The sequence below is a fragment of the Oryzias melastigma genome, linkage group LG13, assembly GCF_002922805.2.
Source record: "Oryzias melastigma strain HK-1 linkage group LG13, ASM292280v2, whole genome shotgun sequence".
NCBI lineage: Eukaryota > Metazoa > Chordata > Actinopteri > Beloniformes > Adrianichthyidae > Oryzias > Oryzias melastigma.
In genome coordinates, this window is record NC_050524.1 from 33,607,133 (window position 1) to 33,619,897 (window position 12,765).

The 12,765-nt window shown below is 39.6% G+C and overlaps 1 protein-coding gene across 1 annotated transcript in view; it reads right to left on the reverse strand.

Moving 5' to 3' along the window:
• Window positions 1-12,765, reverse strand: part of brip1 (BRCA1 interacting protein C-terminal helicase 1) — a gene marked incomplete at its 5' end in the record, with an annotated part of 129,498 nt that overhangs the window by 34,315 nt on the left and 82,418 nt on the right. Inside the window, 3 exon segments of the mRNA XM_024258134.2 lie at window positions 8,730-8,872; window positions 9,053-9,256; window positions 9,332-9,410. Of these exon segments, the coding sequence (XP_024113902.1) occupies window positions 8,730-8,872; window positions 9,053-9,256; window positions 9,332-9,410 (426 nt within the window).

Genomic DNA, 12,765 nt, shown 5'->3' on the forward strand with positions numbered 1-12,765 from the left:
GTGGAGAACATTTTCAGATTCTGTTGTTAAATGATCCAAAACAGCAGGGATTTTTATCATTTTATGTTGTTTTACTGTTGAACCAGAAGATTGACAAAAAAAAAAAAAGTTTAAAATGACAAACAACATTTATTTTTATCTGAATCTTTGTGTTTTTTAATCAGTTTTGTTGATTCTGATCTCCTCTTCTGAATTAATGTATAAATGATGATTAAATACAAATAATTTAAATTTGTATCCATCGAATAGACATACACATAGTAATAAAGATTAAATTAAAAAGTAAGAATCGTGGTTCTATTCGTGAATCGTTGAGCTTGATTTGTGAATTGAATCGGATCGCCACCTAAGCGATGATCCACAGTCCTACTGCAGAGGTTACTAAGAAGCCCATTGCTGTAGCACTACAAATAACTGGGACCTGGAACAGAGAATCCCTATGAACAGATTGCACAAACTATCTTTCAGTCTCAGAAACAAAACAAACACTCATTAGGTTTTTTATACAGGCAGGAAAACGAGAAGCCGCTGGCAGTGATATAAGAGAACACCAGCCCTGTGGCAATCACAAACAAAAATGAACCGCAGGAAACAGGCGTGGCAAGGAAAGGTTTAGAATGTTTGTGGCTACTATTAAATATTTGTTGTTGTTTATCTACAATTTCAGGTGAGTCTGAATTCTGAACCCCAAACCAAAACCCCACATGATCCAGATAAAATGCTGTCTTTTGTACTGCCCTGCTGACAAACTGCTTGTGAAACTTGAGCTCTAAAGTAGCAAACACAGGTATTACCAGTCACTGTTGTATAGGTGCAGTGTAAAAATACCATTAATGTGATGATCAAACCTGTGAAATTGGATTGCTCTGATATGACAAATTCATTTCAGGACAGCTGATAGATCTTTAAAATGTTTGAGACCTAAGACACTCAGTCCTCCTTACCCTTAGATATCATGAACTCTCTTTTTCCAGTCTAGATTCTACTGAAAGAGCCAGCAGAGCTCCATGTCAGCAATACCTGACTTGTAAAAACTACATGCGATAAAATTCAACAGTTTAGCATCAAGACTTCCTGATTCATACCTGTCCACACCTTTGAGCCAGCCTGCCAGGTTACCGACAAAAGGAAAGGATTTATGCATACTTCAAAGCGAGTGGGAGGTGCATCTGTGTCCACACTTCTGCCAGCCATTCAACATTTGTAAACCGTTTTTGAAGTCTGGGCTTTTGCGTGTAGCCTAGCTTGGAAAATCTGCCAAACGCTCAAAGCAGAGAGCAGAGAAAGTGGAATCAGCCTGTTTGAATAGGGTTAGGGCAAAAGTGTTATTCCCACGTTGAGGTGTGTCAGCAGGCTTTGAAAGTCTAATGAGTCAGAGCAAGCTTTAGGCTGTGTTGTTACAGAATTAAACACTGAGTGTGTCCTGTTTGATTTTAAGAGCTGCAGTCGTTTAATAGCTTCGTCTGTCAGCACTAACAGATTTCACTGAGAGGCCAGGACAAAGAACTTTACCGTCAGGACTCTAACAGGATTTTCTTCAGAGCGCTGGACCTCTGCGTATGCTGAAGACACATGCAAAATAAGTTTGAGAAGGAGTGCATGATGGGATTTTTGTTGGTTTTTCAGCAAAAATGCAAACAGTGAGTTTGGTCCAAACTGTGTCAGGAGGATCTCTCTGAGTTTGTGAGTTCAGCATGCAGAGATCCTGCAGAAGCAGGCTGCAGGGTGTTGTGACGCACAAGGCCCTAACACTTGATGTGTTGATCTAGATCAACACAGATCTAGACCACCAACAGCAGCCTGCTTTTCACTCCTCCCATTTCTGGAAGCACTAATGTGCGTATATGTAAGTCCTTAAAGCTAACAGAGCTTTCTCGCAATTGTTAATGCCTCACCTTTCACCTGCACGTTGTAAACCGAAAGGCAGTCCATCATTTCCAGGGGAGAAAAGCAGAGCATTTAGCGGGAGATGAGTGAGAAGTTACATGTTTGATCTGTTGAAATGTTTGCGCCGGGATTCCCTAAAGCTGGGTGATTATGTTTTTCTGAGGGAGTTTCCCAACAGCTGTCCTGCATGATTAAAAACTCCACTCTATGATCATAACTCTACTTTAAACATGCATTTTCTGACGCAGCCCAAGTCTTAAGCAGCCAATGATCACGCAGAGCACTGCTGTGGACGGGTTCAGTGACAGACCATTGGTTAGTGACTGTGGTGGAACGTCCAGTCACAGTGCATTTGCAAACAGCCAGTCATTTATCTAACAAGCAGGGGAATAACAGTTAATTTAGTTACTTTTACAAATAAAACATTTGATACATTGAAAAGATAAAAGCAAGTCTTTTCAAAAGTCACTTTGTTCTTGTAAATACGATGTCAAACAGTGACTGTCATAATTCTGTAAATGCACATCATTTACAAAGAACTTCTTTGAATGGCTTTCTAAATGTGAAGCACCTCACAGGGTCTATCTACAGTCACATTTGTCCAGCTCTTTGCTGTTCTCTGCAGCTAGAGAGAGGAGGGCCAGATGATGCTTTCTCTGAGATTCTCTTTGGCATAAATGTTCGTTAAACTGAGCAGCAAACAGCAAACTGGTGAAATTAAGGTCATTTTACAGAATTCTCTAGGGCTGGGTTGATAAAATCAAATAATCAATTTGGATCAATTTAACCATAACAGATCAATAATCGGTACAAAAAAATATAAATCAATTTAGGACATAAAGCTAAAGTCCGCTAGCTTCATGCTACGTTTAATTTCCCATAAGATGGCTAATGCTAACGTTTGGTCGACCTAAACAAATATTACTGACTAAATGAACATCTTTATAAACTCACCGACAGGAATTTCCTAAACTCTTGTAAGAAAATATTTTTTAAGGTAACCATTTGTGCTCTAACGTCGTTGAAAAAGTCCCATTTCACTCACATACAGAAAGTTTCTCCACAAGCAGAGCCAAAACCCTGCAAGCGCACAAGACCAAAATGTCACGCACATGTCCTCACTGAGATTCTGCTTGCGCGCACGCATCACTCGTGCCGGAGGGAGCAGCTCATGCACGCGGAAGTAGACAGTCTTTTTTATTCTTTCAATTCTTCAATTCAATTCAATTTTAAGTTTACAGATTTAGACACATTTATTTAGAAACACATTAATAATCTACTGTATGTTTTGAATATATTTATATTACTCTGATCCAGTTCACATACTGTAAATGTATCAGTGAAATAATGAGATTGTTAATATCATCCAGTGTTACATGGATTCTCTAAAGGAGAAGTTCTAACTAAAATGTTCAGATCATTAACATTGGAAACATTGTTCTGCTTCTCCTGGAGGAAGTTTCAGTTTGGACACTAGGTGGAGATCACGCTATAGCAGTACAGCTTATTCAGAAGAAGAAGAAAGAGTTAGCAAAAAAATGTGTTTTAAACCACAAATTGTTATATTTAAGCAAATGTTTATTTAAAAGAGTTTGGAAAGTTCATGTCTGTGAGTTTATATAGATCTTCATTTATTCCATTAAACGTTTGCATCAAGCTAGCGGACTTTAGATTTATCTGCTAAATTGATTTATATTTTTATGAATCGATGATTGATCAATTAAGTTTAAACCGATTCAAATTGATTAATTGATTTTATCAACCCAGCCCTAGAGATTTTGGTTTTTAATATCAAAACACCTTAATACCTGTGGTTCCTATCAGTATTTTAATAATGGGCTTTGTTGCTCACCGCTACAACTGCCTCTTATTTCTCACTGCATGCGTTCATCCTGGCTCCCTTTGTGTCTTAGTGAAATACAGACCTGTCCCTCCTTCCTAGAGTGTCACTGCTCTTTCTTCGTGGTTCCTTTTCTTCTCAGTCTTTCTTCTGGATTTTTTTTGTAGGTTTGCAATCCCAGCCCCACAGCAATTTTGATTCAATTTATGAAGTTTTCTATTCATTTATCTGCTATCGGTCCTAAATTTGGTCTGTTATGGTGTTTATGCATCACTTGAGCATGATTTGTTATTTTGTTTAAAATACCAAAGACCATTCTCAGAAGCTCCAGGTCTACTGGATTAAAATTTTAGTAATGAAATAAGTGTTTATTCCCAGTAATCCCTTCAAAAAGCCTGTCATAAATGACTACTGACACTTTACCTCTAACTTTAAAATTAAAAGAGAATGTACTATGTCCTTTTTTTCTAATATCAACAGTGTTGGCAGAAAATCAGTGGTTAAAATTGAAATGCACTCCATACTGCTGACAGGGTTCCTACAAGTTTTTCAAGTTAAATTTAAGACTTTTTAAGACCTTCTTAAGGCCATGTATGTCAAAAAATTAGGACCAATTTCTCAGTCTGTTTACCATTTCATACATTATTTCACATGTTTTAAATGTATTCCCATTTTATGATCAAAACTGCAGCTTCTTGTCTTGTTTGTGCTGTGATGCTTTAGAATTCTTATTTTTTTCAAACTGCGGTGGGCATTCAGCGTATTGATGCATATCAACTGGTTTTCCCACTATTTATTTACGTCATTTGAATAAAATAATTGTGGTCAAAACATTTTAATTTTGACATGAAATGTAAGAACTGAGACATTTCGAGCAGCGCCATTTTTAAGGGTCGAATATCAAAATGTAAGACTTTTTTTAGGGCTTTTTAAGGTATTTTCAAATCCATAAATTCAATGCTTTTAAAACTTTTTAAGACCCTATGGGAAACCTGTGATGGTTAACCCAGTTAACCCGAGAAAAGTGAAATGTTAATAAGTTGCAATGATGCGTGGACCAGAAAAGAAAAAAGTTACGTGCACAAGATTAGCAAGTATCAATGGTACTTATGAAGCTCAAGAAAATGGTTAATTAAGTCTAAATAAAATCCCATTTGACTGAAACATTTTTCTTTAGTGAGAATCAATGATCACACTGATCGCCTTAAACAGAAGTGAAAAATTCAATTGTATTGATTGAGAAGAAAAAGAGAAGAAGTAAATACAGTTCCCCAGAAATCAATAGCAGAGAGAACTGTGGGTAATCGGTTCTCTGTGTCGTTTGAGTTTGTTAAAATCAAAGCATAACAAAGGTGTTCTTATGGCAGTGCTGCAGGAAGTGCAGTAGCTAAACACAAAGCAGTGTGGACATGTAGAAGCAGACACTCCAAACTGCAGCATGAACTACACAAAGACCTTAAGTAGTTTAATGGATCAGAGTTTCTAGTCTCAAGGAGTGATCCACTGAGGAGGGGGCCATCAATGGCTAATTGCCAGGCCTTAATGCTCTCCCACTGAGACCCCCTACAATAGGAGGAGTTTAAAAAAAATCCAGCTTTCAGCTTACAAACATTTGCCACAATAACACACAGCATTAATCAGTTTATGGAGTAAGCATACTAAGATGAGACCAAACAAGGGATGTCTATGCCAAGATTAGTCAACTTATAAAACCATACAGGCAGATTAGGTGTCTAATTCCACTGACCCTCTGGATTAAATCCGGGTTTATTATCCAAGGAGCTCCAAACCTATGACTCAAGCCAAGTTCTGACAGCTGCTGCGGCAGACAGACCGCTAAAGACCTCCACAACCAGATGATCCGGTCATCCTGATCAGGCTAGGTCATCTTAAAGAAATCAATTTCATTAGCTCGTCTCCAAAAGGCCTCGCAAGTCCTCTTTAACCCTTTAGAATGTGAACCTCCACTAGGGGACATTTCTGGTTTCTAACATTTCTTGATTTTTTCAATACTAAAATGACCCCCCTGACTAAAAAAGTTTAAAAGATGTCTGAATGTTGTTGTTTAAAACAATGTGCAGCTTCTCAGCAGAGTGACTAATTATTTTCAAGAATAGTTTGACCAGTTTTACTCAACTCAGCAATACAAACATTTTGTGTGTATTTTTGCTGTCATGTATGCAAGTCAAACCACATGACAACAAAAATATACCCAAAAATATATCTGTTGACCAATCTAATAACAGGAGAGAGAGCTGTATAGATATTATGGCCACTAAAGTACCCTTTGTAGCAGAAGATGAACAACTTGGAAAGTCAAATTCAAAATGGAGAGCCAAGAATGACACTGTCTGAATGATATTACTGTCAGTAGGAGCCGTTGCCATGGCTGAAACCACCGTCTGCAATCATGTTCACTAGTTTTGCAAAATAATAATCAATAATACAAACCATTAAGAAATGAATAATTCTGGTCAGCACAATTATTCAGCAAAATGAACTTTAAATCTGCTGGGGCTCTAAATTAACACCTATTTAAAGGTCAGAATTTCAAGTTTAGCATCATTAGTGCTAAAAGAAGGCCCATTCAAACACACATGGTGTCTGCACACACTCTCATTAAGTGAACATAAACAATGACTGAATGAGGCTGGCAGGTCAGCTCTGGGCAGCAACACAAACAGACACAGATGGCGAAGTGATGAATGTCGAGGAGGAAGAGGTTGGAACGAAGGCCAAAGGAGATTAACAGGTCAAGATGACAATGGTTCACTGTGTTTTGTTGTGAGTGTGTCGAGCCCCACGCCAAGAGTGTTGCCTCAGATAACTGCATACAGACACAGCCAGACAGACTCCACCAGCTTCACATGCAATATGGTGTCTGTCAAAACCACAGCTCAGCTGCACAAGAGAGGAATGCCTCATGCAGCCGTGAGGCCGACTCAGCGCTCTCCACAGCCGGGTGGCCATGAGTCAGACTCACTAAGATTGCCTAAACGTCGAGATGGTACCAAAAGAAAATCTTGATGTAGCCTTGAAACAATGTTTTTCTCCGTATTACACAAGATCTGAAACCCTCATTCACCGTTTGGTAAGAGAGTTGTTACTTATAATGGAAATTGTTGGTGTAAGAAAATCAAACCTGCGATGTCTGCTAGGAAGATTTAGAATAAAATACATACTTTTTACATATTTGTTCTTAAATATGTAAAATCCCTCATGAACCTGGACGAAATTGTGCAACCACTCGTTACACAAAAGAAATGTGACAAAGTTCTGAAAGTCTAACCTAAAATTACCAGTCATTCCAGGTTAATCTTTTTAATCTGGCAGTTAATCTCCACTCTCTGGTGTGGCATGAGAAAACAGCAATGGTCAATAAAAAGCATTTGAGGACAAAGATAAATGTAAGTGAATAGTTGATAGGATAATAGAATCAATAGTAATGGACACCATGATGATAACATCTGAGGTTTCAGTGCTGACTTACAACATATATGTCAGCTCAACATTAGGAGGTTGGCAGTGAAAGTTAGTTTGCTTTTAACATTCAAACTGTTCATTCTAAAAACGATGAATCCATGAGTGAGCTTCTTCTGCAGAGCAACAACTTTTTCTGATCCATTGTCTACGCTTTTATTACACTTCTCCAAAACAGCCACCCTGAGTGCGAGTTTGTAGATTTACTTTTTTTAGCCAAAATTGCCTTGAGTCTTAAATAAGCACAGCACTGACAGAATAAGTTGTTACAGCAAAAACAGCCCGAAGGTTTAAAAATCAACCGAGTACATGGAAGCTCCAGGGTCACTAGTGCGAGACAGATTATGTTGGGTGGGAGTGGTTATTGATTGATTCATACCTCCTGCCACAACATGTGTCCACTTTGTCCAGCTTGGAGATCCAATCACAACAGAACAGAATAGAACCAAACGTTCCAGTGGTAAAGACATCTGTCTGCATGAGCCTTGGACATTTTCCTCAGTATACATTATAAAATGATATGACGAATACCTCACTTGTAACAAAATGACTAAAGCTGAACACTGCTTTGTGTTGGCCATACATCGCATGTGTTGAAGAGGGGAACGGGGGGTGTAATGATACTCAGTGACACAGGACGTAAACCTGCAGCCATCTGGAAGGCTACAGTTCCAGTGTTCCACAGTTTTCCGTGTTAATGCCATCTCCATCCCTTTGATAACTACAGGCACTGACAAGCAGGAGTCCATTATGGCTCTTTCATTTGACCTTTAACCTGTGTGTGCACACCTCTTCTTGACTGAGGATGAAGCTGGTGGATCAGAGCAGTGTGAGCCCCTGACAGTCAATCCAGAGATGCAGCTGCAGCACCAAGACAGAATATCACTTCCATTGAAGGAAAAACTTGTTTTTGTCGTGTTTTTTATGGAAAATGAGCAGCAACCTTTACAAAATATGTATGTTAAACCTAGTCCTCAGGTAGCAAAGTGACAGTCTTTTAGGCTTGTTAGTGAATTAAAACATAGTTTGTTGCTCACAAAAACTGCTTCATGAGGTATATTTCCTCATCCCAGGCCGCACTGTGGAACAGTGGCTAGCGCTCTGGGCTCAAATCCCAGCTGGGACCTTTCTGTGTGCGGTTTGCATGCTCTCTCCATGCATGTGTGGGTAGGCGCTCCAGCTTCCTACCACAGTCCAAACACCAGCTTCACATGTGTAGTGGTTACTCTAGGTGTGAGTGTGAGCGTACCCTGTAACAGACAGACCACCTGTTCAGGGTGTACCCCACCTTTGCCCAACAGTAGCCGGGACAGGCTCTGGCAGGGATATATCAGGTAAAGACAATGCATGGAAGAAGGTTACAGTGCTGCCTTAAGGCCGGGGGGATTCTTATAAAGGCTGGAGTGTTGATTTATTAAAAAAAAAAAAAAAGACTTTAATAATAATAATGTTTTTAATAACAACTGTATGTCTTGCTTTGCCCTCTTTGGAGACTCCTCTAACAGCGTTTCCATTCACATACCTGACTCTGAGCCATGTTTCTGGGGTAGAGGATCTCTGCTGCTATCAGCGCAGCAGGCAGACCAGGAAGCTGGGAGCAGCAGCCTTTGCACTGCAGATATCTGGTCACAGATTCCTCTTCAGGGTTCCAGATGGCATTGTACACTGTTAGGAAGAAGAGTTTGGAAAACAGAATTGGACCAATTGTAAAGTGTACGGTATATGAAAATGAAGGTGATCCATGATGTTTTTTATTCGTAATCTGTTAATGCCGTTGAAGGTTTGATGGTTAGTGCATGAAGTTGGGTATGATAACCATGTCTAACAAGGAAAGCCACCACCTACGAGTGAAAGAGTTGACGCTGTCAGGCTGCAGAGTCGTCTCCAGAGTTTTCAGTGCTGAGGGGTTTTGAACCACGAGCAGAAAGTCCCCTGAAACTGACGGCTGCAGAGGTGAGCACTGGCAGCGACGGGTCAGGAAGGCAGGACCGTGGTCTCTTTGTAGAATGGCTAGCTGTTTGAATGCATACGCAGAACGCCGTACTATACCTAAAAGTGCAGTTCCCAAAGTAAAAAACACAAGTTCCAATGAAACTAGACAGTAAGAGTTAGCTCAAAAATGACCTTGTGCATCAGGAAGAAGCTCTTTTTCACAAACAGCGCAGTAAAGACCCCTGAAGCACGGCCGCAGGACATCAAAGATCTGCAAGAGCAATGAATATGTGAAAAACAAGATCTACATCCTACAGACTACATAATATGGTTCAGTTCCATTACAGCCACAGAGTGGACAGTGAACATTGAAATGTCTGTTGTTTATATTTAGAAACTATCTAAATTTAAAAAGACATATCAAACCCACCCTTACATTGATCTGTGACAAAGGTGGACAGGATTTTATGTCTGCCACAGACACTAGTGAAGCCCAATGAGGCAAATTCCTTTGTGATTTTGGGCCATATAAATAAAATTGAATTGAAGATAGACATGAATTGAATTGAAGACAGTTCAGCGCGCTGTCTTATGGGTCCAGATAACCCCACTTTTATTGTAAACATGCCTAGGATAGCACAAGGGTTACACAGACAGATGTAAACAAAATGTAATTCTGAAGGGAAAAGAATCCTTTCAAGTCCCACTCTGATCATCTTCTGATCTGCTGTAAAAGCTTTCTCAGCGTTGTTGTCATTATGATGATACTGTCTTCAGCCAAAATCAAAATGCCTGTGTTGTTTTCTAGGACATAGTTTCTCCAGAGCGGCAGGAGTTCATTAGAAATTCACCTCGGTTTGTGCCCCCCCCATCCCCATTACAGAGAGCTCTCTGTTTACATGGGCTTTGTCCAGATTCCCCCCCTTACTCACTATATAGTGAGTTCGCCATTTTCTAGTGCTGTCCGAATCTACTAATCCAAAATCGAGTGCACTAGAAATTTCCCATAAGTCTTTGCAAAAAATTAGCGTGCATCGATGCTCACTACATTAGCGAATATAGACCATAATGCATTGCAGTCAAACAACTTTTGAGAAAAAGGATTTAAATGTAATTTTTTAACAAATTATCCACATTTTCACCATCAGAACACAGTGGAGTCACAAAGAGATGTCGTAAAATGCTTGTATTTATTTTATCTTCATTTTGTGAAATCGGTTGTGGTGGGAAAATTGTTAGATCCAATGAAATAAAGAAATGATTTCAAAAAATTGGTTTCAAGAATGTTTATTAAACAGAGTGGAGAAAAGTACATACTTTGTGAGCATGGAGAAGTCTCCGGAGTTCTGCCTGTGATGAAGGACGTTTGTATTTTATAGTCATACAAACAACTTTAATCAGGAACTTAAGATTGGAACGTAAGTGCCATATCTAATATGGAAAAGATGTTCTAATGAAATCAAAATGTTTATACTAAAGCTGTCAGGCGATTAAACATTTTAATCGCGATTAATCGCATTTTGTCCAGAGTTAACTCGCGATTAATCGCATATTTACATGTGGCCTTTTTTTAAGGAAAAAAAATGTGTGCTTCGTAGAATTTAGCAGTTCTACATTAATTATGAAAACAAGAATGACAAAATTAATAGTTTTCATCAGAAATACTTTATTTTGTAACATTGTATTGAGATAAACTTTCTTAACAATAAAAGGCTGTAACATAAAATGCCTAACAAAAGCCCAAGTGCAAGTGAAGGGCATTTTAAATTCAAAACTTCAATCAACGTTCAGTAAAATAAAATAAAAAACATCAAAAATAAAATTTCCATAACACTTTCATGTTCATTTTTTGTCAGGACCAAATCTTTTCCTCCTCTGCTGAACTACAGTAATAAATGAAATAGAGATTTATCATTTCCAATGAACTTTTGTTTTTTAAAACATTAAAGACTGAGAAAAGCGGGATACTCTGTGGATAGTTTGACAGTCTGTTACTGCCGCCGCGTTCTCTGGCTGCAGCTCGATGCAGCGACGTGTCCAGCGGAGCTCACGCCATGAATATGCCGGCAGACAGACCGCTATGCTGGGGTTGGATCACGCTTAAACCTCCAGAACATTTAAAACGTCCCCCGGTGCGCTTGCTGTTTGGAACGTCGGGGGTCTGCAGCTCTCGGGACGCGGCGCCGGACGCGAGCCGGTACCACCAGACGTGGTACTGGACGCGAACCAGAGCCGGGTTAGGGTGCAGGAGCTCTCCAGGTCCTAGTGCCGGCCGGTTCTAGCTCTGAGGTTGGAGAGCCGCCGGTGATCTAGTGAGAGCAGCCGGTGAGTTAGGGCGGGACGCCCGCGCGCGGTATGGAAAGGCACGTATGAGAAAGTCCGCGATTAATGCGTCAAAAAAATTGTCGGCGTCAAGCACATGTCAGATTAATGCGCTTTTAACGCGACAAATCTGACAGCCCTAGTTTATACATCATGATAGAATGTCTTGGCAAGAAACAAACACATCTTGTGACTTCTAACTGTGAGCAAAAGTCTCTTACTAAATGTGATGGATGAAAACTAAGGAGGAAATGTATAACTTCCATCACACGGTAACGTCATATCCGGCGTTTAGAAAAGCTAAAGAAATGTAATGAGCATGGTGCTTGAATTGGTTTTAAAATCCAGGGCACTAGATAGTCCCACATTATATAGTTTTTTAGTACTTAGGGATTAGGGAGGGAATTTAGACATAGCCGTACTCTAGCTTTCAACCCCTCACACCCACAACCTAACATTAGCGGTGCAACAAAAATGGTAATCAATATCAGAGCTATCCAGCCAAACAGTTCTGATCCAGATCCCAGCTCAGACGAGGAAAACAAAGATGTTCATGGATCTATTTATCTGTAAGTGGATGCATCAGAACGGACCGGAGCAGGGAGACTTTGGCTCGCCCAGTGTATTTTCCATGTAACAAATATGTTCTATTTTCCAATGACTGTTTGATTCATGCCCAACTGAACAAAGAAATACTCAGAAATACAATTTGAAGCTTAACTTTCTTTTTTTTAATGTGCTTCATTATGAGAAAAACGGCACAAAACATGCCAAAACAGTGTATGTAATAAAGTTGTTGTTGTTCAGTTTCGGCTTATCCCATTCGGGGTCGCCACAGAATCCACTGTTTAGCATTAGGGATTTGGCAGAGATTTTACGCCGGATGGCCATCCTGACATAACCCTGTATTTAAGAGGCACAAGGGAACCTTATTAGGCAGCAGTGTTAAGGGTCTTGACTAAGAACCCAATCTGAATGGGGATCAATAAACACCCCGGGAATTGAACCCAGGTCTCCTGCATGGCAGCCCTACACCTTGCCCACTGAGGCATCCAGCTGCTTACTCTGTGTAATAAAGCAATACACATTATATATAACATAACTAATATTATGTAAGAAATCTTTTTTTCATTAACTTTTGATGAAAGAGGAAAATAGATGAGTTGATTCTCTTGGGCTATTGTCAGTTGAGACACAAAGGGAGCTGTCAGTCAGACGACCTGCAGACTGTTCATTGAGAAGTTTTATTGCTATAATTAAGTAAAGAAATTAAAATAATCTACACCATGGTTGGCAATATTGTG